At 59.7% G+C, this 24,396-nt stretch overlaps 1 protein-coding gene, 1 long non-coding RNA gene and 1 other non-coding gene across 3 annotated transcripts; 1 reads left to right on the top strand and 2 right to left on the bottom strand.

Moving 5' to 3' along the window:
* Positions 1-112: 112 nt before the first annotated feature.
* GLIS2 (GLIS family zinc finger 2) lies at positions 113-20,291 on the bottom strand. The gene is made up of 7 exons (XM_074346390.1): positions 20,147-20,291; positions 6,207-6,449; positions 5,189-5,361; positions 4,444-4,620; positions 4,229-4,362; positions 4,019-4,137; positions 113-3,049 (listed from the first exon to the last, which is right to left on the bottom strand). The coding sequence occupies exons 2-7, from the start codon at positions 6,376-6,378 to the stop codon at positions 2,250-2,252; spliced, it is 1,575 nt and encodes a 524-aa protein (XP_074202491.1). The 5' UTR covers positions 6,379-6,449; positions 20,147-20,291; the 3' UTR covers positions 113-2,249.
* Positions 20,292-20,631: 340 nt separating this feature from the next.
* Positions 20,632-24,194, top strand: LOC141573922 (uncharacterized). The gene is made up of 2 exons (XR_012500383.1): positions 20,632-21,610; positions 22,831-24,194. It is a non-coding gene; the product is annotated as an uncharacterized LOC141573922 (long non-coding RNA).
* On the bottom strand, positions 22,748-22,854 carry LOC123615299 (U6 spliceosomal RNA). The gene has a single exon (XR_006722892.1). It is a non-coding gene; the product is annotated as a U6 spliceosomal RNA (small nuclear RNA).
* Positions 24,195-24,396: the final 202 nt, after the last annotated feature.

Below are 24,396 nucleotides of genomic sequence, written 5' to 3' on the forward strand. Positions count from 1 at the left end.
CAGAACAGGGCCTCAGTGTTGCACTCTGGGTGGGTGACCCCAGAGCCAGGCACGGGGCAGTGAGAGGTGGTCTCCTGTCTTGTCACCCAGCTCCTGCACATCCAAGACAAACCATGTTGTAACTCACTTTTATTGTTTCTTTATAAACTTCCTCTCACATGGAGGAATATATTGTTATAGTCATTAGCTTATCTCTCTTTTTTTTAAACTCTATGCTAACAGCAATGGAGCCAAGAGGAGGAAAAACATAAGCTACGATAGAAAGGCACTTAGAACCTGTTAAAATACTGATATCCTGGAATGTGCAACAACAAACCGACAACAACACGTACACCGGCCCCTTCGAGCCTGGTCTATCACCGAGTCACATGCTGAGCTAATGTCACCTTCCAGTGCCCTGTTCCTCTGCTCCCTGGGCTCGAGTCTCAAACCCCTCACCCCAACGGGGACTTAAGGCCTGAGGCCCTTAGTTGGGGTGGGGGTGCCTGGGTCCTGGGTGGGGCGTGAAGGAAGGAGACCAGCTCCCTCCAGCTTTTTTCACAGCCCCTTCGAAGGGCAGAGCCAGCACTGCCAGGCCCTGTCAGTGGGCCGGGTCAGGGTGACCCCTCTGGGACAGAAGGGCGGTCCAGGAAAGGTAGGGTCAGCAGAGCTGCTCAGAGGAATGGAGGGGGACCCTGGAACCACAAGGCTGCCAAGGACCCCACTGCTGTTTGACAGCTCCCTTGTTCTGCAGCTGGGGAAACAGAGGGCTTGGTCACTGCAGCCAAGCACAGGGCAGGCCTAGGAGCCAGAGCTCCCTACTGCTGGGCCCACACCTCCCAGGACGCACCAGGCCACCTCCGGGGAGGGAGCAGCAAGGGCTCAGGGTGTGGGTACACACTGCCTCTCCAGGGCCTCTGGGAGAGCCCAGCTCCCTGGGACTGGACAGTGGATGGACTGTGGGTCAGGAACACCAGCATCCTTAGCTCATTCCGGCCCCCTGCACTGGGGGAGCAGGCAGGGTGGGAGCAAAGGGGAGACACCTAGGACAGTCTCAGTCAGAAAAGCCAAAGGAAAAGCCACGTCGCAAGTCCAGGCTCTTGCCTCTGACTTCCCCTTCCCAGGCGGAGGGGCTAGGTCTTCCTGTGACCATCCTTGGCTGCTCTCCCCTGCTCCAGGCTTCAGTCCATGGCCTCCGGAAAGCTCCCCTGCCCAGCACCGGCCTGGAGCTGGTTGTGACTTGGCACCCCTAGAACAGGAGCCATATCCCAGCCTGGGGTGGTCCCCAGCCAGCCTCCCGTCCTGACGCCCTGTAGCCACTTGTGCAGGATGGCACTGCCCCAGGCTAGGCCCAGCCCCACCTGTTCCCTGAGCTGGGCGGGCCCTGGGTCCAGGCACCACCTCTTGCCGCTCAAGGCTCCACTCCCCACACTCCCAGGGCTCCCCAAAAGCAGAGGGAGGAGGCCCAGCGGAGAAGCGGCAGGTAAGTGGTCAGCTAGCCCATTACTTTGAGTGTCGGCCAACCCAGAGAAGGAGCCGACCCTCAGGCAGTGTGCTAGCTGCTTCAGCTGGCCAGCAGTGGGGCAGCTGGCAGAGCGGGCCTCCCTCTAGTAGCAGGGAGGCTCCTTGTCATAGGGGTACTGTGGCTTCTTCCTGTGGCTTTGCCAGGGCCTGCGTCTGTCTTGCTTTCCCTCTGGAGGGTGGACCAGAGGGAAAGGGGTCAGGAGCCCCCAGAGCAGGGGCCTGGTGAGGCTAGGCAGTGTGGGGTAGAGCCTTGATGTGGGGGCTCCTTACAGCTCACCATTGAAGGGACAGGAGGGAGCCCACGTTAGCAGGGAAGGCAGGTGCCACCCTGCCACCCTGACTGCTGGGACGTGGCTGGCAGGTAGGCAAGGCAGGGAGGGAGGGTGACCTGCCCAGTTGGCCACTGGATGAGGGAAGCACCAGAGTGGGGGACCAGTGGGACCTAGGGATAAGTGGAGGGCAGGGCGGGGAGGGCCAGAGGTGAATGACCTCAGCACCCAGGAGCAGAGCTCTCCCTGGCCGGCAGGCCCCGTTCCCCCGGGACACCAGCAGTGACATAGCACCATCCTAGCTGCCCAGCTTGTCGGGGGCTGTGTCTGCCCAGGGGACACAGCCAACCGGGCCCCAGGGCAGGAGGATATTATTGCTATTTCGCAGAAGAAGAGTTTCCGTTCGTCGGGGGTTGTGGGGGTAGGGCTGGGAGCTGCTGGCTGGGCTGCAAGTGGTAGCTGTCCACTGGGATGGGTTCAGTTCACCACGGCTGGTTTGAGCAGCACGGAGCCCGGCGGGATAACCACCCAGCCTGGAGCGAGCGCCTCTGGGCTGCTGGCCGCCGAGTTGACACCCGTGGACAGGTCCAGCACGGTGCCTGGCAACAGGGGGAGTCCGTCGGGACTTGGCCGGGAGCGGCCGCTCTCAGTCCTCTCCAGGGGGGTCTTGTGTCCCTCCATGCCCAGGGCCCTGGCCGGCACCACCCCACGCCCCTTCTCCCCCTCAGCCTTGCCGCCAGCGGAGCCAGCGAGGAGGGAGACCACGGGCAGGCCCAGTCCGCCAGCCCCAAAGGGCGAGGGCAGCAGTGGGTTCTTGGCCAGATTGAGGGGCAGGACAGGGCTGGGCAGCCCAGGGCCCATGCCCCCCCCACCCCCACCGCCCCCACCGTTGCCACAGGCCAGGGCGCTGAGGTCAAGGGGGCCAGGGGCCAGGGGCAGCGGCAGGCCGGGCAGGCCAGGGCCTCCGAAGAGGGCAGCAGGGTTGGGGATGATGATCTGGGCCCCGCTGACATAGGGGCTGCCGTCAGGGGCGGGCAGAGGCGGTTTGGGGGGCGGGCGAAGCTGCAGGAGCTCTTGCTGCTCGTGCGACACGAAGTGGCCGTGGGCCTTGATGTGCTTGCGCAGCGAGCTGGGGTCCGTGTAGCGCTTGTGGCAGCCGGGCATCTTGCAGTAGTAGGGCTTGTCCACATAGTGGGTGCGCGTGTGCTTGAAGCGGTCACTGGAGTTAGAGTAGCGCTTGTTGCAGCCCTCGTAGGGGCACACGTAGGGCTTCTCGCCTGCAGGGCAGCGCCGGTGTGAGGAATCTCCTGCCTCCTGGGCCGACGCAGCCCAGTCTCCTGCCCTTACCCACCCACCCGAGAGCCCCCAGGCCCCTCACCCCAGACCGAGATCTCCCTGAGAGCACGGGCAGTCTGATTTGGGAGGCAGTGTCCCCAGCACCTGGTAGGAGCTCTGACTGCAGGTGGGGGCAGCAGGGAATAGCCACTGAGAAGCCAGCCTGGGGCCTGGCTGTGTGTGTGCCCTTGGACTCGGTCCCATGTGTCAGACTGTGATGAGAGAGCCGACTTTGACAGATAATTACATGAAGACCCACTAGGGCACAGCCCACAGTGAGCTCTGCGTGAATGCCGACTGCCCTTGGCCCTGACTCAGCAAAATGGCTCCAGATTTACTAAACGGCTGCTGCTGCTGACCAGGGCTGGCCAGAGCCACGTGAGGCTGTGAGCCTTTGAAGTGTGGCCGGTCCAAACTGAGACGCACTGTGAGTGTAAAACAGACAGCAGGGGGAGATTGCACGCCAGAGTCTGTAGACTTCCTATGAGATGAAGAATTTTCATGTTCTGTTGATGTTTTAATATTAAAATAACATTTCAAATATACTGGGTTCAAGGAAATGTATCATTACCATTCATTTCATCATGTATTTGTTTGTACTTTTTTTCAAAGCCAGTGTTTAGGAAATTTAAAATTAGGTGTACAGCTCTGCCAGCCAGTGCTGGCCCTACTGTGTGCTGGGGTACACAGCACAGCGAGGAGCAAGAGGACATACTGTCTGCAGTCACAGGTGGCATGAGTCAACCATCATTATGAACACAATGCCAGACGTGACACAGGAAGTCAAGTCTGTGCCCTGAGAGTGTGTGTCAAGGGCACAGAGGGAGAGGCTTCCCCAGCAAGGGGCGCTGAGCAGTGGGGTGTGTGCTTTGGCCCACCCTCCAGCCCTACCCTCCAGCTCCGCCCCTCACCTGTATGCGACCGGTTGTGGATCTTCAGGTTCTCCAGGCGGGAGAAGCTCTTGCTGCAGGTGGGGCAGCGGTGCGGCTTCTCGTTGGTGTGCGTGCGGATGTGAATGAGCATCTTGTACCTGCTCCCAGGAGAACATGGGTAAGGCGAGAACAGCTCAGCTCACTGCATACCCGAGCCCCCTCCCTCGCACCCCTCTCGCCCTCCCTCACCTGGCATTGAAGCCGCGGCCGTGGCGGGCGCAGCCCTCCCAGTGGCAGCAGTAGCCGGCATCCTTCTCGGGCTTGACATGGTAGTCGTTGACATGATCCACCAGGTCTTGCAGGAGCTCGAAGGGCTGGTTACACTGCGGGGCCAGGGTGGGTGCTGAACCTTCGTAGGGCCACTCGCCCCGGACCCTGCCTCCCTCTTCCCAGCCCCAACTCACCTTGGCCCAGCGACACACCAGCTGCTTGGGCAGGGGTAGCTCTGGCGAGAGGCACTTGTCCTTGGGGGGAGTGAGGAAGGAGGAAGCAGGCAGGTGCAGGGCACCCCCAGAGCCCAGAGGCAGGAAAAACTGGAAGGAACTGGGGACGCCGTCCAGGTAGCGAAGAGGCTGGAGGTCCTGGGGGAGGGCAGGGGCAAAGCTGGTCAGTGCCCATTGGACCAGGGGACCCAGACACCCCCACACATCCCCCATTTCCTGTGGCAGGTTGAGCTGTGTCCCACAGGAGGATATGTCCCAGCCCCAAACCCTGGTACCTGTGCACGAGACCTTGTACAGAAACAGGGTCTTTGCAGACAAGTAATCAAGTGAAAGGAGGTCAGACTAGATGAGGGGCCCTAAATCCAGTGACTGGTGTCTTCATAAGAGAAAGAGGGAGGTTTGTACACAGACGCACAGGGCAGGAGGCTGTGTGACAGCGAAGGCAGAGGTGGGAGGGATGCCCCTATAAGGCAGGGAACGCCTGGAGCCACCAAAAGCAGGAAGAGGCAAAGAACGATCCCCCTCAGAGCCTTTGAAGGGAGCATGGCCCTGTCAACACCTTGATTTTGGACTCTGGCTTCCAGAATAATACATTTCTATTGTTTTAAGCCACCCGGTTTGTGGTCCTTTGTTATGGAGACCCCAGGAGATGAATACACCTTTCTTCTCTAGGATACATGTCCCCTCCTTACTGCCCCCTCCTTACCGGGCCGGCAGGCACTGCAGGCAGGTCCCCGTTGCCCTGGCGCTCAGGGGACAGCGAGCTGCTACCATTGGGGGACTCCAGCCCAGATGGCGGCGACAAGCTGAGGTCCACCAGAGGGGCTGCTGAAAAGCGTGCCTCTACCTTCTCAGGGAACTTGGGGTTCAGCAGGAAGCCTAGGGGACAGGCATGAGTCAGGGACCCCAGAACCAAGAGTCCTGGGGGGCCACACCCTCCTGCCTGACTCCTCCACTGTGACCCTGGAAGCAGACACCAGCCACGCCATGCTCCCCCTCCCTGGGCCACCCTGGGACCCAAGAATCTGAGCAGAGCCTGTACAACTGGCAGATGTGCCCTGTGCTGTAGTGAGAGCTTGGCCATCGGGGAAGATGGGGACATTTTACAGATGGGAATGGGCTGGCACACAGGGTAACCTGAAGAGGAACTTGAACCCAAGGCCCCTGGCTTCCCGTCACACTGTCAAGAAGGGACCTTTCTAACTTTTCCTGGGCCCCTTTCTGCCTCAGTGCTTCTTTCTGTAACATGAGAGGTTTAGGCTGGGCTGCTTCCAGAGCCTTCCAGCTCAGATGTGGTAGGTCTGGTTCTCAGGGTCCACTGGAGGTGGGGCAGGAGGCCTGAGCCCCGAGCACACCCTGAGAAGTACCTGCTGGGCTCGGTCCCCAGTCTCTAATAGCCTGGCTGACCAGCCGCACTCCCTGGGTCACGGGGCCTTTTGTTACTACCTGTGAATCCCCTGCTGCCCCTTACCAGCTCCTCCAAATCCTCCCAGAGGCCTCACTGAATCCTGGCTCTGCCCTGGCAGCTTCATGAGCTGGGCAAGTCAGTTCCCTCCTCCCGGGGACAGTGGCACCTCCAAAGATAAACTGCTGGAAGGATCCAGAGAGTTTGGGGGCTAAGTGAGGCTGAGAGGGGCTGTGACTATGTCCTGGTGGACATACCTGGGGGACGTTTTTCCTATCTCCAGGGCTCAGAGACCGCTGCCCTGTCCAGGACGCAGTACCTGAGGGCGGGGAGCCTGGGGAGCCCGGAGTGGGGCTGTCGTCCACCAGGCCAAGCTCCCTGTGCAGCGCTCGGTGCCGGACTGCACTCAGTGTTCTCTCCCGCTTCTCTCTCGCCGCCCGGAGCTTGGTGATGCTCAGCTTCAGGTCGAGCGGCTCGTCCAAGGAGTGCATGGTGATGGGGGCTGGGAGTGGGGGTGGCAGCAGGCAGTGAAGGGCTCCCAAGCTGGTATTCAGGCAGGAACCTGGGAGAGGACAGGAGCTGTGCTGTGACACTGTGGCCCCAGCCTCCTCCTCGGGCTGCACCCGTTGAAGCCCACAGGAGCAGAGAGGCCGTGGGTGTGGGGCAGTGTGAAAGTTGTCTCCTGGGTAGACTCTGAGTGGCCCTGGACGCAGGTATCACAGAGAGCCAACCACCGAGCCAGATCTAACTCACCCACTTCCCACGAGACTTTTCTAGGAAGCAAAGTTCATAGAGTCCATTCTGCCATGACCAGAGTTTTAGAAATGCTACCTCAAGTTGCAGAGCTAGGAAGTGGCAGAGCCATCAGAATCAAGGCCAGATCTTCTCCCTGGAATTGACCAGGCAGGTCCCAAAGGTCATTTCTGACCGAATGGGAAGTCATGCCTGGTACACAAGCCTAGGGTGAGCAGGAAGACCCAGAACCAGGCCAGGAGAGCACGAAGTGTCCTCCCAGGTGGCCCTTAGAGTGCCTACTGGGCTGCGCCCTGTGCAAAGCCTGGTCTGGCCCCAAGGGTTGGGTGTACAGAGGTGGCCTTGCCTCCCAGGGGCGGTCCCAGGAGAGGGCTCCACAGACAAGGGGAGCCAGAGGGCTCTGGGCCGCCACCAGGGGGCAGCTGGGGACTGTGGCCCAGCCAGGCCAGCCAGGGAGGTGATCAGCTGTCTGGTGGTTAGTAAAATACAGACATATGTAATTTTTTCACTGGTGATAATATTCTTTTATTCTGAGTGGTGAATTTTCACCACTTTCTTAGAATTTCTCAGTGGTGTAATTTTCTTCACATATAAATGACCCAAGAGTGAGCTCAAATAGTCATTCCAAATTCAGTCTCTTTTTACAGCAATAACCTTCTCACATGCTGGGCAACGGTGTTTCCTTGTGTTTGTTAATTGAGATGTTCACACCCTGAAAATCTATCTGCCAAACAAGCCAACACTACAAGATACTCCCTGTCTTTCCCGGAATCCAGGTTCATCCATCTCCCCAACAAGCTCCATTTCTGCCAAGACACTCCAAGTACACAGGGAACAAAGCAGTCCCCTCCTTCACTTGGGACCCTCTACTTCTGAAGAAACATCTCAAGATCTCAGCACATGGCTGACACTGGAGTCTCTTGAGTCCGGGGAGTGGGCTGCATTATCAGAGCACGAGTGGCTGCACTTGGCCAGGGGACCCAGGTCTGTGACTTGACTTGTCCCTGTTAAACTCCATCAGGTGGGAGCTGACACATCTGTTTCGATTTGCCCACAGGCCACGCATGGGCCAGTGATGCAGAAGGACTGGGACCAGACTGCCACCCTATCCCTTAGGAGCTCTAGTCCCAGGCAGGCAGGTGGGTGACAGTGATGGATAGATCTGGGCCCCCTCCACTCTTCTCTAGCTGAGTAGGAGCTGCCCTCTGCCTGACGACCCCCCCCCCAAGTTATGTCTGTCTGTCTGTGTATCTGCCTGTCCTTCCACCTGTTTATTTTTAGACACAGGCCCAGTCCAACCTCCCTGAAGGTCCTCTGTGCTGGGAGCCTGGAAAGGGAGGAAGGAAGTAAATATTTATGCTGATTAAGAATTCAGGAGCCAGGAAGGGCTGGTGGCCTGGTCCTTCAGCTGGCCTAGGGCCACAGGCCTCCCCACAGCCTCTGCCCCACCTGACCTTCAAGGGCAGGATGGTTTGGGAACTGGGAATTCAGACTAACATAGACTCTTACTGCCCAAGTAACATCCTTTGGCACCTGCCCTCTGCCCTCCCCCTAGGCCAGAGGGGGCCAGGAAGGAGCCATGGGCCACCTTGTTTTGAAGTCCTGCAGGAGACACTGCCTCAGCCCAGAACTAGGGAGGACCCCAAAAAGAGTCTCCCAGGGGTGGGTCCGGGGCCCAAGGTGGGGTGGAGGGAACTCCAGCACCTTCCTTGATCAGCAGGCCCATTCCCCAGAGACCCCACCCCACCACCACTTCTTGCCGCTGGGTTCTGCCCTGGGAATAGGGGTTCATTCTGATGGAAGCCAGAGCCCAGCCAGGAGGCCCAGCCTCCCCACTCCTGGGAAAGGAAGGAGCCCACCCCAAAAGCCCACAGCTCCCAGCACTCTCCCACTCCAGGCTGGCCCCACCCAGATTTTCCTCCTCATGGCGGTCCCACCCCAAGGGGAAGACGCCTATGATCCCCACTCCTGCTCTGACCTTGGCCAACCTTAAAGTGTCCCTGTCAGCCCCCCACCTCCAATCCCTGAGACAGCAGTGGTCAGCTCTGGGCTCTGGCTCTGCTCTTTGTTCCTGGGCTGGGTGAAGTGAAGTGGGGCAGGCCAGAGTCAGGGTCATATTCTCCTGGGCCTTCTGGGCCCAGAGTGGGGACTTGGCCAGGCCTGGAACCCTGGGACTGGCGCTGGGTTCACTTCCGGAAGCGGGCCAACCAGCGATCATCCGATTGATTTGGCGCTCAAGACAACCAGATGGTGGGGAGGTGGACACTCGGTGTCGTCTTCCAGGAAAGGGCAGGAACGCTCCGGAGGGTGACCTGCCTTGCTAAGAGTATAAGCAAGTTTCTTAAGCAGAAAGGAGCCCGTAGTGGGCGGATGCCCACTGGATACTGCGCGGAGTCCCTCCCCCCTGGGAGTCTCAGTTTCCCGCTGGTCGCGATGTGACGCGACGAGCGCCCTGCTCGCTCTCAGGGTCGTGCGGTCCCGGAGCGCGGGGGGCGGGCGGGGAGGCGGCGCCGAGGTGGCCGAGCTGCCGGGCGCCGCTGCTCCAGCTGCGAAAGGAACTAATTAGGGCGGAGGGAGCGGGAGGAAGCGGCGCGGGACGAGAGCGCGCGGGGGCGGCGCGGGGACCACCGGGACGGCGGGGGCGGGGCGGGGTCACCCCGAGGGTGGGCCGCGCTGGCCCTCGGGGGCCGGCCCCCGCCCCGCCGCACCCGCCTGCCGGCCGAGCACAGACAATGGCCGCTATTGTGCGCCCGCCGGCCGCGCGCAGACGGCCCCCAGCTGCAGCGCCCCGGCCCTACCTGGAGGCCTGGCCCACCGCCCCCCAACCCGCCACTCCCAGGAGACCAGCGGGGCGAGCGCGGGGCGGGGCCGGCCCCCTACCGGCCAGCGGGCCGAACCTTCCGGGAAACTGAGGCCCAGAGAAGGCACAGCCTCCGCTAGCGTACTGCGGCGTGGGGTGGAACGCATAGCCGAAAGCGGGGAGTCACCATCCGTTAAACACCTACCATGTGCCAGGCACCGTCTATGAATTCTCTGAACACTCTAAAGCTATTATTGTGAGTGGCTGCGGTTGGTTTCCCTGCCGCACGGATGGGGAAACTGAGGTTCAAGGTCACCAGGCCAATGGGAGCAGGCAGCAATCTGCTCTGGACAAAGACCCTCCTCCTTGGGTAGGAGAGGGCTGCCGGCTGGCCTTGAGCCTGGAGGGGTTCCTGTGTGGCTGGAGGGAGTGGGCTTGGCACACCCCCCTGAGAAGCACTCAAGAGTCTTCTTGGCTGAAACAGGACAGGACCCTCTGTAAGATGAAGGCCCTCTCTGCCCACCCAGTAGCAGCATGGGGCCAGGTGAGGGTAGCCAGTATAGCAGTGTTGTCAGGGCAACAAGAGGCAAACCCCTTATTCCTGGGGTAGTCCTGAAACTAACCTTTGGTCAGTGGTGGCCTGTCTGGCCTAGGATTTGGGGACAAGGGCCCAGGCAGCACCTCTCAAAAGCCCATGTGGTTTTTTTGCTATCGAATGGAAAGCAGAAGCAAGTCCCTGGCCTCCCTTGTGCCCATCTGCTCCCACCTGCTGGGAGGGTACTCTGTGTCCGATACAGGGACCAGTATTGTCAGCATATTGGTCTTACAGGTGGGGAAACAGGGCTGGAGGGGCACAGGCTCAGGTTACACAACTGCGTGGCAAGCTGGGGACTGGAAACTGGTTGAATATCACCACCATGGTACCAACTGCCAGTTGTAGGTAGTCGGACAACGTACCTGTGAAGGCAGGTGCTATTTCATCCCCATTTTACAGGTGTAAAACCTGAAGCTCAGGGAGATTAAGTGGTCTGTCCAGGGTCACACAGCTTGTCTCTGGCTGAGCTGAGTTTCAAGCCCAGGTGAGCATGTTCACCATTAGCCTGTCCTGTGCCCATGGATGTGGGGAGGGGCAGGCAGAGGGGCTGTGGCTTCCCACCCCCTCTCTGCCCAGGGATTTATGGGAGCTAGGTGCAGAGCCTAGGAGGGGCAGCAGGCAGTGAGTGGGCGCTGGAGGGGCCGACTGGGAGGGGGCCCACAGGGAGGCTTGGAGAGCTGAGGGCAGATATGCTGCCAAAGCAAACGGCCCCACAGCCCCGCATTCCTGGGAACCGCTGCGGCTCCCTGCTCTAGCCAAGAGCTCCACCCTTCTCAGCCTCCCAGCCATGGGGGCTGGAGGCAGGGGCAGGCCTCATCTCAGGACCCCCCATTCCTGACCAGGCAGCAGCGCAGGGCTCCAATATGGGTCAGACCACCTGAGTCTCTGCTTGGCTCTGCCACTTCCTGCCCATGTGACTTAGGGCAAGTCACCTCCCAGTCTGAGCCTCATTGTCCTCGTCTCTAAAATAGGATAATAATAGTATGATACGCCCTCCCATTGCATTTTGGGGAGAAATCAAATACAATGATGCACATCCAATGATTACTTGGTATTTTCCATTAGTATGTAATGTTCAGCACCTAGAACAGTACTGGGTACATAGTAGGTGCTTAATCAAACTTGTGAATCAGTTGTCACCATTGCTGAGTCCCCCAGCCTTTGGCCAGTTTGGGGCTGAGGACAGCAGAGTGGGGACTGGCCCTCCTGGCTGTACCCACAGACATACAGTCTCATCAACAACTCGGAGCACCTGTGCTTCAGCTGAGTGTGTAACTAGACAAGCTGGTGCCCCTCAGAGAGCCACAGGCCTCTGCTATCCTGTCGAGTGGCCACAGCTGACTCTAGCCACGTTCCAGAGCCTGACTGCATCAAAGAAAGAGCGCTGGGAGGCCTTGGAGAGCCTCTGAGCAGCCCTGGAAGGAGCAGGCCTCCTCCCAGGACCCAGCGGAGAGGCTTATCCTGAGGCCTCAGCTCAAGCAGGTCCCAGGAGAGGGGCCAGTGCAAGCAGCACTTCCTGAAAGAGTGAGGGGTTCGCCTTCCCTGGGAACCTCTCCCTTGGAAAGCAGACCCCTCCCCTACCCCAAGATGGGTGTTCAGCCAGCACCAGGGGCCTCCCCCAGATCTCCTGGAGTGCAGACCCTGCCCAGGTGAGAGCGCAGGGGCCCCCAGGTGACCCAGCCAGGGCTGAGCTCTCTGCTTTCAGCCATGGGGGTCTCGGGAAAGCTCCCAGCTGGGCAGCACCTAAGCAGGAGTGCGTGCCAGGAATCCTCACTTGGGCATGTTTAGAGAGAGCTACCCAGAGTCAGGCTACCAGGTCCCCATGGATAAGGTGCCAGCTCACAGCGTGGAGATTCGGGGTATCCCGCAGGGCAAGCTGGCCTGGCACCCAGCACACAGGAGGTGCCAGCAACTGGTAGCCCTGAGGATTCTTGTTCCTGGCCCTGGGCTAGGGGTGCCCCACATAAGAACTCTGCCTGCCAAGGTCACCCAGATAATTCAGGCAGCACTGAAGGTGGAAGGAAAGCAGCTGGCTCCCTCATGCCCCTCACAGGCTTCCCGGGAGCTACATTTCCTTCCCTGATGCCAGCAGAGTGACTCTAGGCTGGGGGCACGGTGGTGGGGGTGGGAGGCTCACACATGGGCCAAGCCCAGACATGTGGACTTACACAGGCATGAGCACCTGTCCAGCTCAGGGGCCAGCCTGGCACAGAGGCCTCCCTGGCCTGGTGGCTCCAGGCCCATCAAAGCGGCCCCCACCCCCTGCTGCCTGCCTGCAGCCACCTTTGCACAACTATGTCTGGTATTTTCCTGTCTGCCCAGCTTCGGGGGGAGGTGGTGCGTGGGGCTACGAGCACTGCCTGCACCTGGGCCTCAGCCAGAGGCGAGCCCGCCAAGTAGCCCCCACGGCCAGCTGGGTGGCGGGCAGGGAGGGAAGGGCTGGGCCCAGGCCGCCCAAATCCCTGGGAGGGGCCAGCACCAGGGGAGCCAGACAGGGGTACACACCCAGCTAGGCTTAGGCACAGGCAGCTCAGGCCCTGCCAGGCAGCACTGCCACCCGCAGTGGGCGGGCAGGGCTGGGAACTCTGCCCGAGCTCTCTAGGGCATTGGCCAGTGTCCCACAGGACATGGATGGGCACCCAAGGCACCCCCAGACATACAGGCATATGCATATGTGCCACATCTATGCACACACACGGCACACATAGGACACGACAGGTAAGCAGCATCAGGGTCCCGGACCGAGGAGTCTCGGCTTATGGGTGGGAGTGGGGATGAGACCTGGTCTCCACAGAGAAGTAAACACTGGGCTTTCCACACTGAGCCTGGCTGCTGGACTGCAGGATGACCCTAGGAGTACCTCCCGAGTCCTGGGGACCCCTGCTCATGGCCCACCTCTCCCACCGCCCCAGGACAGGGACCCAGCCCACTGTGGACAGTACCTGCCAACTCAGAGAGCAGGAGGTGGGCCAGGCGGGCTCTGGACTTTGGTCCTTCCTTCCACCTCATTTACCAACCGCTCAGTTATGCATTCCAACACCAGGCCCTCTGCTGTGTTCTGGGGGGCCCAGACTTCCCGGAGGTGATCAGTGTCAAAAGTGGGCTGCTCCTATGGCGGGGCCGGGGGGGATAGATCCAAGTTGGCCCTGTGGACATGAGGTGAAGCTTTGGGGAAGAGGGAGCATCAGGCCCTCACAAGTTCTGCGGGCCAGGAATGGCCAGCACGCCTCCCACGCGCCATCTCCATTCATCCTCCCGACCCTGTGAATTAGGTGCTGTTTCCCGCCCTCTTCCAGGTGGGGAAACCAAGGCCTAGAGAGGTTCAGTTACCTGCCAAGGTCACAGAGCTTATAAATAGCACAGCTTGGATTCACCTCTAGGCTCCAAAGCCCACATTCTTTCTGTGCCCAACAGTGCAGAGGCGTGGGGGTGTGGCCCCAACTGACCCACAACAAACCTGCCTATATTCAGTAGAGAAGGAGACTGGGCCAGGACCTGGAGGTCATTGGGGAGCTATGGAGTGCTCTATACAGAAGAACGCCATCTTCCTTTCTAGCTCAGTCTCTTGTCCTGAGGCTATCCCCTTCAGGATCTCCTTTCTCAGGATTCCCTGCCTCCTGCCAGCCTAATTGATGTGCACCTCTTGGGTGCCAGCTCCTACCTCACTACCTCCAATGGCTCTGTATTCTCCTCTGGCTGCCACTCCTGTCCCATCCCCTCCTCCAGAAAGTCTTCCCTGATTCAACCTCTCTGGCCCTTGCCTCCTGCAGCTGTACATGGGCTGTTCTTCCAGGTAGCTGAGAGATGAGCAGAAGACCTGCCTCTGCCCCCCACTGCTGAGGGCAGCCTCCTTAGCCCTGCAGTGGCCCTGTGCTGCCTGCCACACTCTCCCTGGGTCCAAGTCCTGGCTAATGCATTACTAACACCACAATGTCACCAGCTCTTGAGCATGCCTGAGGTGCCCTGCCCTGCGCACAGAGCATCACATGCACTGCCCCCTGCCCCCGACATTCAGAGCTCTTTCCAAGAAGTGAGGCCTAGAGCAGGCAGGGATATTTCTGGGGCCTCAGAGTAGACCGCTGCCCCATTTCCCAGGGCCCCACACTGAGCCCACTTCTCCCATCAGAATGAACTGGGCAGCGACGGGAAGTGCTGGGGACTCAGAGCCAGATAACCAGGCCTGCTCTGATTTGCTGTGGGCAAGACTCTGGTTTTCCCCCAACTGTAAAAGGAGGGGGCTGGCCTAGTATAGGATCAGAGCTTGAACATCCAAACCACTCCCCTAATGGCACCATCACACCTGCCTTTCACTTTTCCTGAAAACTTGGTATTCAGTGAATGTTTGTTGAGTGAGTGAGTGATCCACTGGTGGTACCCACCATCCAGGTGAGGTGGTGGTGGGGGGCTTAAGGCCCAAAGAGGTAAGTGGCTTGCCCGAGATGCAGGGCCTGAGCCCTGACACAGATGCTTCCTGCCTGGGGCAAGGGACCCAGGGGGAGACCTGGACAGTGAGGGTGAGGCGGTCAGCATCACCATGGCCAGCGGGATGACCAGAAGGGCCAAGTTCCTCCACTTTCATCTTCTGCCACTCCTACCCAGCCCTGGCACAGAGCCGGCCCAGAACAGCTAGTCAAGACCAGGCCCAGCAGGGGCTCCGGCACAAACTCGGGACTCCACCCTCACGCCCTCTTCCCAGCCACCCCTGTCTCTCCCCTGCTCGTCCAATCCTGGCAGCAAAGCAAGTCCAGAAGCCAGGGCAGCCTCTAAACCCAAAGGAAACACCCACTGGGAAGGGCCCTGCCAAGCCTGGCCTCTTCCAGGCCCTTGGGGCCCAGGGCCCACAGGACCATGCAGGGTGTCACTAGGAGGGGGTGGTGTTGGGGGCCTGGCTGGAGGAGGGTGGGGCTGGCAGGCAGCCAGCCAGCAGCACTGGAGTGGGGGGGTTACTTTAGAACAGGCAGCACAATGGAGGGCCCCACAGCCTTGGGGGGAGGGGGACATCACAGCTCTGGGTCAGTCAGCCTGGAAGTGTGGTGATGGGGATTGTAGGGGGTAGGGTCTGGACACAGGAAGGAGTGGCCCTGAGGAGAAATGGCCCAAGCAGGCTGGGACTTGCCAGCCAGACCCAGGTGGACGATGAGGGGAAGGGAGGGAGGCTTCCTCCGGACACAGCTGCCCCCATGTCAGGCCCATGCAGAGGACGGGGGGCAGCGGTGAAGCTGGGAGGACTCCCAGGCTAAACTGACACTTTTCAGGGGTCAGGGCCAGACAGCCCTAGGCTCTGGTCCCCCTCTGTCCCTCCCTGACCCCAAATGACATTGGGCCAAGCCCTGAACTCTCTGAGCTTCAGTCACCAGGCCCCCACCTCCTTACCCCCAGGTCCCAGTGGGGTGCTAGCCTGCAGTGTTAGAGCCCTGGAGGCTCCCAGGGCTGACCAGGCAGCTCAGCAGTCTCCTGGGGCCTCAGCGGGCTCCCACCTCCCTTGGCCAAGACCAGAGGAGGGCCAGGGGCTGGGTCTGAACCCTTCCCCAGACAACCATCTGCCACAGCAACAGTACGTGTGCATGTGCAGGTCACGCTTGTGCATGTCGGGCCCTCCCTATGGTGGGTACTACCTGGCCTCTCCTTCAGGGAAGACAAAGGACCTAAGGAAGCCTCAGCCTCCCCCCAGTTACAGCGCTGCAAGAGCCTCAGGCCCAGCTGCCCATCCCCCCCAGGGGCATCTGGAGCAGATGGGAAGTCCTCTCCCACTGGAATCACCAACCATCTCTGTGCCCCCCAGGCCCCTCCCATCCCGGCTACCAGTTAACCAGACCCTCTGTCCCATCTGAGGAGGGGAGAGGGAGTAGAGAGCCAGAGCTCCCTGCTCTTCAAGATGCCCAGAGCCAGGATCTCTATCCTGCCCAGCTGGAGGAGCTTGAAGAGACACAGCCCAACCAGGACGCAGGTCTGACCTCTGGGGTTCCCTGGGAGTAGACTGTGTGGAGTTTCTCAGAGTTCCCCTGGAAGGGTTCCACAGCCCCAGAGCTGGACTGGGAAAGAGAGCTGGGGATCCATGCACAGCTGGGCCAGGCCTTGGTGCCCCGCTGGAGAAACCTGGAGCTGAGGCTGGGAGGATCAGTGCCAGGGAAAGGATGGAGGCTCGGGGCCCAGGGCATGCAGCTGCTCGGGCCAGCTGGGGCTCCCCTCAAGAGCAGGCTCCCTCCTGATGCCAGGCTGAGAAATTGGCCACGAGACCTCACCCCCACCCTCCCTAGCCATAGCAGAGCCAGGAACTCAGGCCCAGATGCCCGTTGGCCCTTTTCCATCCTGAGCCTCAGTTTCCTCATTTGTCAAATAGGGATCAAGGGGTCTCTCTCATAAGGCTGATATAGCAAGTGACAGATGACAGATGTCAGTGCCTGCACGGCCATCGGAAGGCATCCTGTTGATTTTCTCAGGCAGTTGTTAGAGGCGTTCCTCCTGTGCCGCTCTGTCCCCTGACCCACTTTACCTCCCCTGCTCCCACGCCCTGGGGACCTAAGCTGGCATTTGTATGAGTTGGAGAGACAGCAGGGATTTACAGGGTGAAGTTGGAGCCTGGAGAGAAATCTGGGTCTACCCCAGATTGTGCCCCTGGATAAGACACTCCCCATCCCTCACCCCCTCAACAAGTCCTTTCCTGTCCAGGCGTCAGAGTCACCCCAACCCCAGCTGATCAGCAAAGCACTAGAGGTCCTGGTTGAAAGTGCAGAATCCCTGCCCCCAGGGTGGGGCTGAGGCACACGTGTCCCAAGGGCTTTGCAAAAGCTGTGGTCTTCCACACCCAGAGCTGGCAGAAGGCTAAGTATGCCATCCCTGCCTGGCCCCAGCATTCTCAGAGGGCTGAACCCTGACTCGTGTCTGGGCTATGGCCCATCTCTAGGACCCTTTCAGAAGCCCTGGGAGGTTGGGTGGGGGAGAGTCACCTCTTCTGGCTGGCCCCAAAGTCCCTCCTCACCAGCCAGGGATGCCCCCTATCTCTGAGAAGGGTGCTTATCTGGATGAAGAGAGGACCACCCAGTACCTTCCAGGGGTCACCCCTCTGGCCTCAGTCATCTGTATGAAACGTAAAATGACAATAACTCTGAATAGAGGAAGGCTTCTATACAGCCTCAGAAAAGGCAGACTCCCCTACCCCCACTCCATACCACCCAGCTCAAGGCCTCTCCACCGCAGTCCGAACCAAATTTCCCACAATTTCAGGGGCGCTTCAGCCTCCCCTGAGACACAGGACCCTGGGGCGGCATCCTGCACTTGAGGAGAGAGCCAGGAGCAGCCATCTCCCTGCATCCCCAGCGTGCCTCCCAGATCCAGGGGACCCCACCCCAAATGCCTCACAAAGAGCTCAACTGCACGCCCCAGTCCCACATCTGGTCCCTCAGCCACAGCTGTCGCCACCCTCCCTCATCCTGGGATTGCCCCAAACTCTGCCTGGCACTGTCCCCGCCCCCTCGCCTAAGTGGGAAATTCGGATTCCAGTCGGGGTAGATGGAAATGCACATGGGAAAATGTTGTCAGGAAAACACATTCTTCCTTCTATACCGCAGCTCAGACCCTGGGAGGATCAGGTGGCAGATGACACTCCCATGGCCTGGGCCAAGGCCAGGCCAGGCAAGGAAGGCAGAAGGGAGCGAGGGCAGCAAGGTGGGGCTGAGAGGGGTCCAGGCCCCCTGACAAGCCCCAAGGAGGGACCCCGGCAGAGCTTTGTCTTCCCACAGGCCAGTTTGCCCTGTCGGCCTCCCTGGGCACTCCCAGCAAGGACGAGAGCCCAGGCAGGAGAAGACATCACTGTGGCTACCCATCTGCAGCTGGGCTTTTTAGAAACAACAAAAGCTTTGGGGGTACTCAGTTCACATGATTGTTTAAAATGAGGTTTTTGGATGTCTGTGGCATCTAGTTATTCATACTGGCTACACCCACAGATAATTGAAAGTTGTCTTTTGTTGGCCTTAGCCCCCTCTCAGCACCCACACCCCCCTCCTCAGCCTTCTCATGGACTCTGCAGTTCAGGAAGCTCACCCTGTCTGAACTGTTGACTTTACAGATGAGGAAACTGAGACCCAGAAAGGGGAGGATCCTGATCCAAGGATCTTTGGGAGTTGGTGGTGGCACAGCCAAAAGTCAAATCCAGGACATCAGACTCCCAGGCCTGGGGCTTTCCCCACTCACCCTCCAGGCTGTGGCCCATCTCCAGCGAATCCCCCAAAGCCACTGACCCCAAAATCAGTGGTGCCTGGAAGTGGGGTGACTCACTGTCTGGCTTCCTGGGGCACCTCCTCCCCATCAGTGAGGGAGGAACTGGCAGGTGTCCCTGTGTAGAGAGCCAAAAGCAGGGAGAATCCCCCCAGAGGTCCTGCACTAGGGTCACTCAGGGGCCAAGGAGCCCCAGCTGGAGGGATTTAACATCAAAGGTCAAAGGTCACAGACAGGGAAGGGCGGGCAGGCTTGGGGGTCAGAGGGTCAGCTCTAATGGCAGCTCCGGAAAGGAGGGGGAGGGGAAGGAGCTAAGGAAAACAGGGCTGCTTCCAAGGGGTCCTCAACCCCCGTAAATGGTGCCCAAGCTCCTGGCACTGCCTCCTGCTTGGCTGGCTGCAGATGGGGCTAAACCAAGCTGGGCTGGGCTGTGAAATGGGCTGGTGCTCAGAAAGGGGTGTCCTGGGAGGGGCCCCCAGGTGCAGCCCCTCCCCTAGTGCGGGCCAGGCCAGCTGGGAGGCCCAGCCTGGGCCCACAAGGGAGAAGGAGGAGCAGAGGGGAGGCTCTGAGGTTCTGGAGAAGGATGTGTGGGCTGGGCTGGAACAGCTGTGGCACTGTGGCACTGGTGCGGGAATTGGGGAGGGCTGGGCGGGTGGGCACAGTTTCCCTTTCCCTAAACCTGGGGGCTGAGGAAGGCCCTGGGCAGCAGAATGTCTTCCTGTCTTCCCTAGCTGCTGGCTAAGCCCCACCTTCCCTCCAGGATGCCAGAACCAGGCATGTAGGACCCTCAGATGGCTGCCTCCAAGGACCACAGCTCAGGCCCTGTCCCTGGCCCAGACCAAGAACCACGGGAGCCCAGGCCTTGGCCAGGTCCCCAGCTGGCCTGGCTGCCCCCTCAGTGTCAAGCGTTCCCTTCAGAGCCAAGATCCTGGGCTATGATGGCTGGGGGCCCAGGGCTCCTCCCAGGATCCCTTCCCGCTTCCCAGGCCCCAGGGCAGGGCTGGGCAGCTCCCTGCAACCATCATTGCCCAGGGTGGCCGGCCAAGCGGGCCCTCCTGGACAGGCAGACAGGCGGTGTGCTGCCCTGCTGTGGCCTGAGTACCCGGCTGGGTAGGGCAGTGTGCCAGGGCCTCCAGGTGCCAGCCTGGATTCCAGCCCCTTCCCAGGGGGCCTGCTGGGAAGCAGAACGCAGGCATCTCCCTCCTTTGGGATGCACCTGCCTCGCCCCCTCCTCCTGCCCCCTCCAGATCCTCCCCTAGGCGGGTTCCCCTGTCCTTGCCACTCTGTCAGGCCCTTCTGCTTGCACCCAGAGAGCAGGGGAGGAACAAGTGCTGGACAGGACGCCAGCTCCCAGTCCTGACCCCCAGGGACGCCTCCCTCCCCTGGCCCAAGGAAGGCCGGGGCTAGCCAGGGGCAGCAAGGGGAGACTTCGCCGCACCAGGGAGGAGACACCTTTCAACCCTCGTCCGAGAAACAGCCCCGCGTGGGAAGAGCTGGCTGCCCGGCTGCCCCAGACAACTTCGTGCCCAGGCTCCGGGGGGCCCCCCTCTCACCCCACAGCGCACCCCCACGGCGGTCGCCCAACTTCCCCGCCGAAGTTTGCTCCCGCCCGTGGCCCGGCCGCGGCTCGGCCGGCCTCCGGACGGAGGGAGGGAAGGAGGGAGGAGAAAGACAGAGACGGAGGGACAGGGCTGGGGAGCCGGCGAGGGAGGGAGCGCGCGAGCCAGCGAGCGAGGGAGCGAGCGCAGGGGCCCCGGCGAGGGCTCACAATAGCCCGAGGCGAGGCGCTGACGCGGGAGAGGGAGGCGACCCTCAGGTCCCGCAGTCCCCGAGCGACAGGCCAGCCCCCCCCCCGCCGGTCCCCGTCCCCACGGCGCGACGCCCGGGGGCTTCCTACCTCGGCGGCGGGGGCGGTCGGGCTCCCGGCTGCGGGCTCCGGCGGTCAGGGGGCGGCGGGGGAGCGAGCAGGGGAGGGGGCCGGGCGGGCGGGGGCCAGGGAGCTAGGCTTACGGGGCGCGGGCTCCCCTGGCACGGCCGCCCGGCTCCCGGCCGCTCCGCCACATCTGCAGCTCCGGCAGGGAAGGTGGCCGCGGCGGCCGGGCCGTGCGGGGATGTCTTAGAGAGGGAGGGAGGAGGGAGGAGGGAGGCGGCGGGAGGAGGGACCGGCGGGCCGCGGAGGAGGGGGAGGAGGAGGGGCGCGGGGGGCGGCCTCCCTCCCGCCTCCCTCCCCTGCTGCTTCCCTCCCTCCCGCCCTCCCAGCAAACCCCTCTCGCTGCCGCGGCCCCAGGCCCGGGGCGCCAGCTGCCAGGCGGGGCGTGCGCGTTGGGGGGAGGGGGCGGCGGGGAGAGGGCGCTGGGCCGGGGGAGGGGAGGGAGGGGGTACAGAGCGGCCGGGGGAGCCGACACCGGGAGGGAGGGGGCGCCAAGCCGCGGCCGAGTGGCGCGCGTCCTCCTCGGCCCCATCCTTGGGTCCCCCCCGCGGCTCCGCCCCCGGCCCGAGGGCAGCGCTAGGACACGGCCCGGAGGTGGCCTGGGGGTGGCGGAGGGAGGAACGGCCCGCCCTCGGGGAAGCCCAGATAGGGAGCGGCGCGCGGAGGACCGGAGGGAGGGCGTGCGGGCCCAGAGGAAAAGCCCCGAAGACCGGGAAGATGGAGGAGGTCGCGGCGGCTGAGGGGGCGGGGGCCCCTCGCCTCCCTCCCGCTGGGTCACCTTGGCCAGGCCCCCCGCGGCCCCGGGCGGCGGGGAGGGCGGCAGGAATGCCTCTCCGTGGGCCCTGATTTCTCCGACCAGCTCAGTTCCAGGAACGCGCGGGTAGCGCCCGGCGGGCAGAGGCCCCGACTCCGGATTCAGGGCGGCGCGAGCCAGGGTTCGAGGCCGGCCTCAGCCCCTCTGTCCTGTCCGGCGTCAGGCTAGTCCTCGCCTTGCTTTCTGCCTCAGTTTCCCTTTTGGTGGAATAACGAGAAGCCGGGCCCCACGCGGTCCCCGCAGTTGGGACAACCTGCATCATCTAGCCTGAGCGCCGCTGAGGTCCCTGATCGCTCCTGGGCGCTGGCCTGGACCCTCAGCGCCCAGCGCGGTTCCGGCGGTTAGGAAGTGGAATGCGTGGAGACACGCGAGTGAGAAAGCCCGCACCCGCACCCGCACCCGGCTAAGCTGATCTCTACCTCCTGAGTTTGAACCCCAGACTCGCGTTCTTGAATGTGTTTTGTTTGGGCCAGCCCGGGTCCCTGCCCAGTTATCTTCTTGCTGTTCTGATGTCTGGTGGCAAATCAGGTTCAAAAACAGCCCTCCTGCTGTTGGCCATCCCTGCCGCCTCGCAGTTGGCCTTGAGGAGCCCAAGAGACGAAAAGCATCCTCTATAGGTGAGGCACCTGACTCTAGGTGTAATTTTCCTTCAGTCATGTATTTAATGCCGCAGTCCCCCGCCAGAGCCTGAGGCCCGTGGGTCTTGATCTCACACCATCCTCAGTGCCTGGCACAGTGCTTGGCACATAGTAGGTGCTTAGGGCATGTTTCGCAGATGGACACAGAGTAGGTGCTCATTACATCTTAAGTGAATGTACATACAGTAGTGCTCAAGACTTGCATGAATAGACAGAATAGGTGCTCATGAACTGTTGGGTGATACATGAAAGGCCGGAGGCCCGGAAGGCGGTGATTTGGAGGTGACCTCCCCTGCCCCAACCCCACCCCACCCCAGTTTCCCTCCTGTGGATAATGTGGAGTGAGGCCGGGTTAAATATTAGCCGGCAGATGGTCCCGAGGAAGGCTAACTTCGGGACCTAGCGCCTACTAGGAGGGGTTTGTTAAGGGCCGACTCTCTGGGTACGCTGACCAGCCAGTGAGTGGGGAGGGGCTGAGGCCAAGGGCCACAGAGCGCCCCCTCCCGGCGTCCCGGATCGCAAGGATTCAGCCCGCAGCGCGGCCCTGCGGCAGATGGCCTCACTTTGCGCGATCTTGGCCAGGCAGGGCTCCAGCTCCTAGTGAATGCTGGTGTACGGAAAAAAGGTACGCAAGGAGCTAGTTTTGGGGGTCGGATATAGCTCAGTGGTAGAGCGCGTGCTTAGCATGCCCGAGGTCCTGGATTCAATCTCCAGTACCTCCATTAAAAAATAAAGAAACAAACCTAATAACTCTCCCATAAATAAATAAGTAAATTTCCGGAAAGAAAATAAAAGATAAAATTCATAGAATATGAATATAAAAAAGTTGGGCTAGTTTTATACCTGTTAAAAATGTTCATGGGATGCTTACAGGATGGCAGGCACCCTGTGACAGTTGTGGGGACAGAGAGTGAACAACCCCAGCCATCCTTGTCCTCATGGGTTTTACAACTCAGCAGTAACCGAATAAAGTGAAATCCTAAGCTCCGCCCCACGAGGGGACCTAACTATCCCACAAAGTGGCTTGACCATAAGAAACCTTCACCCACTAGACAACCTTTCTCACCATTTGTTTTTCTGCTCACATTTGTTTTCTTTTTTCTTTTTTCTTTTTTTTTTAATATGGAATGCTTCACGAATTTGCATGTCATCCTTGCTCAGGGACCATGCTAATCTTCTCTGTATTGTTCCAATTTTAGTATATGTGCTGCTGAAGAGAGCACTGCTCATGTTTGTTTTCAAGAACAAGAACTTTGCTCCCACTGAGAACTCTGACTTGAGATTGCCATGTTTGGGTGGTAAATAATACCATCTCCTTTCTGAGGTTGTTGTGAAGATTAAATGAGGTACATTCTCAACACATATTAGTGATCACTACCAGGTATCAAGATTGACCCACTGCTTTTCAGTTCCAGGGCTCAGCTGGTGTCCCCTTAGCTGCAAATAAACCCCTAAATTTGGCTCCTGCAAATCCAACAATAATGAGGAACTCTATAATCTTGGTGGAGGTGACCCAACCAGAAACCTCCAATTTCCAGCCAGATCAGTTCTTTCTCTGTACCAGATGCTTTACTTTCATTATAATCACAACAACCCTGAGGGTGGGTCCTATTATTATTCCCATTTTATAGAGAGGGAAACTGAGGCTTAGATTTTAAGTAACTTGGCCTAGATCTAAGAAGCTGGTAGGAGGCATAGACAAGACTGCAGTCTCAGTTGCTCTGATTCCAAAGCTTGTGTCATAAGCTACTACCTCCCTGAGGCATCAGATAAGTGGTGGGATGGGGGTCCAGGACATCTCAGAGGGTCAGGCTCCCAGAGGGTTTTTCACAGTGTGCTGTTCTGGGAGGCAGCAACTGCTATAACAGTCAGCCGAATCTTGGCTTCCTCCTTCTTAGTGCATGATGTCCCCACAATCATGCCAGGTTTCCTCCCTCCAAGAGTCCTTATTTTGAGAACCCATCCTTTGCTACCTGCTCCTGACACCATGTGTTATGGACTATCTTTCCTTATTAGAGCATAAATTCCTCAAGGAGTAGGACACCGGGCATTATCTGCTTTGTTGCTCCCCCTTCAAGGGTCTTGCCCTGGCATATAGTAAATGCTTCATAAATATTGCTGTTATAGACTGAATGTTTGTATCCACCAGCCAAAAATTCATACGTTGAAACTCTAACCTCCCCCAAGTGTGATGATATTTGCACTTAGGTTTAAATGAAGTCATGAGGGTGCGGTCCCTATAATGGGATCAGTGCTTTTATAAGAAGTGGAAGAGAGATCAGAGCCCTTTCTCTCATTTCCTCTCTCTCTCCGCCCACCAAGTGAGGACACAGCAAGAAGGAGGCTTTCTGCAAGCAAGGAGAGAGTCCTCACCAGGAACCGAATCTGTCGGCACTTTGATCTCGGACTTTCAGCCTTCAGAACTGTGAGAAATAATGTGTGTTGTTTAAGCCACCCAGTCAACAGTATTCTGTTATAGCAGCCTGAGCAAGATAAATGCTGACATATTTTGGGGCTGAATCTGGTCCTGTAATCCTTCATCAATAAACATTTATTGAACATCTCCTGGGTTCCCGTTCACTCAAATGCTTATTAAACACTTATCATGTGTCCATTCAACAACATTTATTAAGGGCCTACTATGTGCTGGGCTAGCAAACCCATCAAGATCTTCAAGATCTCTCAGTGTAGTGGGAATTCCCTACCTGTCAGTACCCTGAGGGGACATGGCTCACTCATTCACACACAAGTATCTGCCCACTGCA

Source organism: Camelus bactrianus, chromosome 18 (assembly GCF_048773025.1).
Source record: "Camelus bactrianus isolate YW-2024 breed Bactrian camel chromosome 18, ASM4877302v1, whole genome shotgun sequence".
Lineage (NCBI taxonomy): Eukaryota > Metazoa > Chordata > Mammalia > Artiodactyla > Camelidae > Camelus > Camelus bactrianus.

What these genes read in the sequence shown, in the direction of transcription:
- GLIS2 (XM_074346390.1), bottom strand. Translation starts at nt 6,378, where the DNA reads ATGCACTCCTTGGACGAGCCGCTCGACCTGAAGCTGAGCATCACCAAG. An exon ending in CCCAGGCTCCCCGCCCTCAG is followed by an intron (nt 5,362 to 6,206) that starts GTACTGCGTCCT and finishes CCTGTCCCCTAG; the next exon opens with GCTTCCTGCTGAACCCCAAG. An exon ending in GGCCGCGGCTTCAATGCCAG is followed by an intron (nt 4,138 to 4,228) that starts GTGAGGGAGGGC and finishes TCCTGGGAGCAG; the next exon opens with GTACAAGATGCTCATTCACA.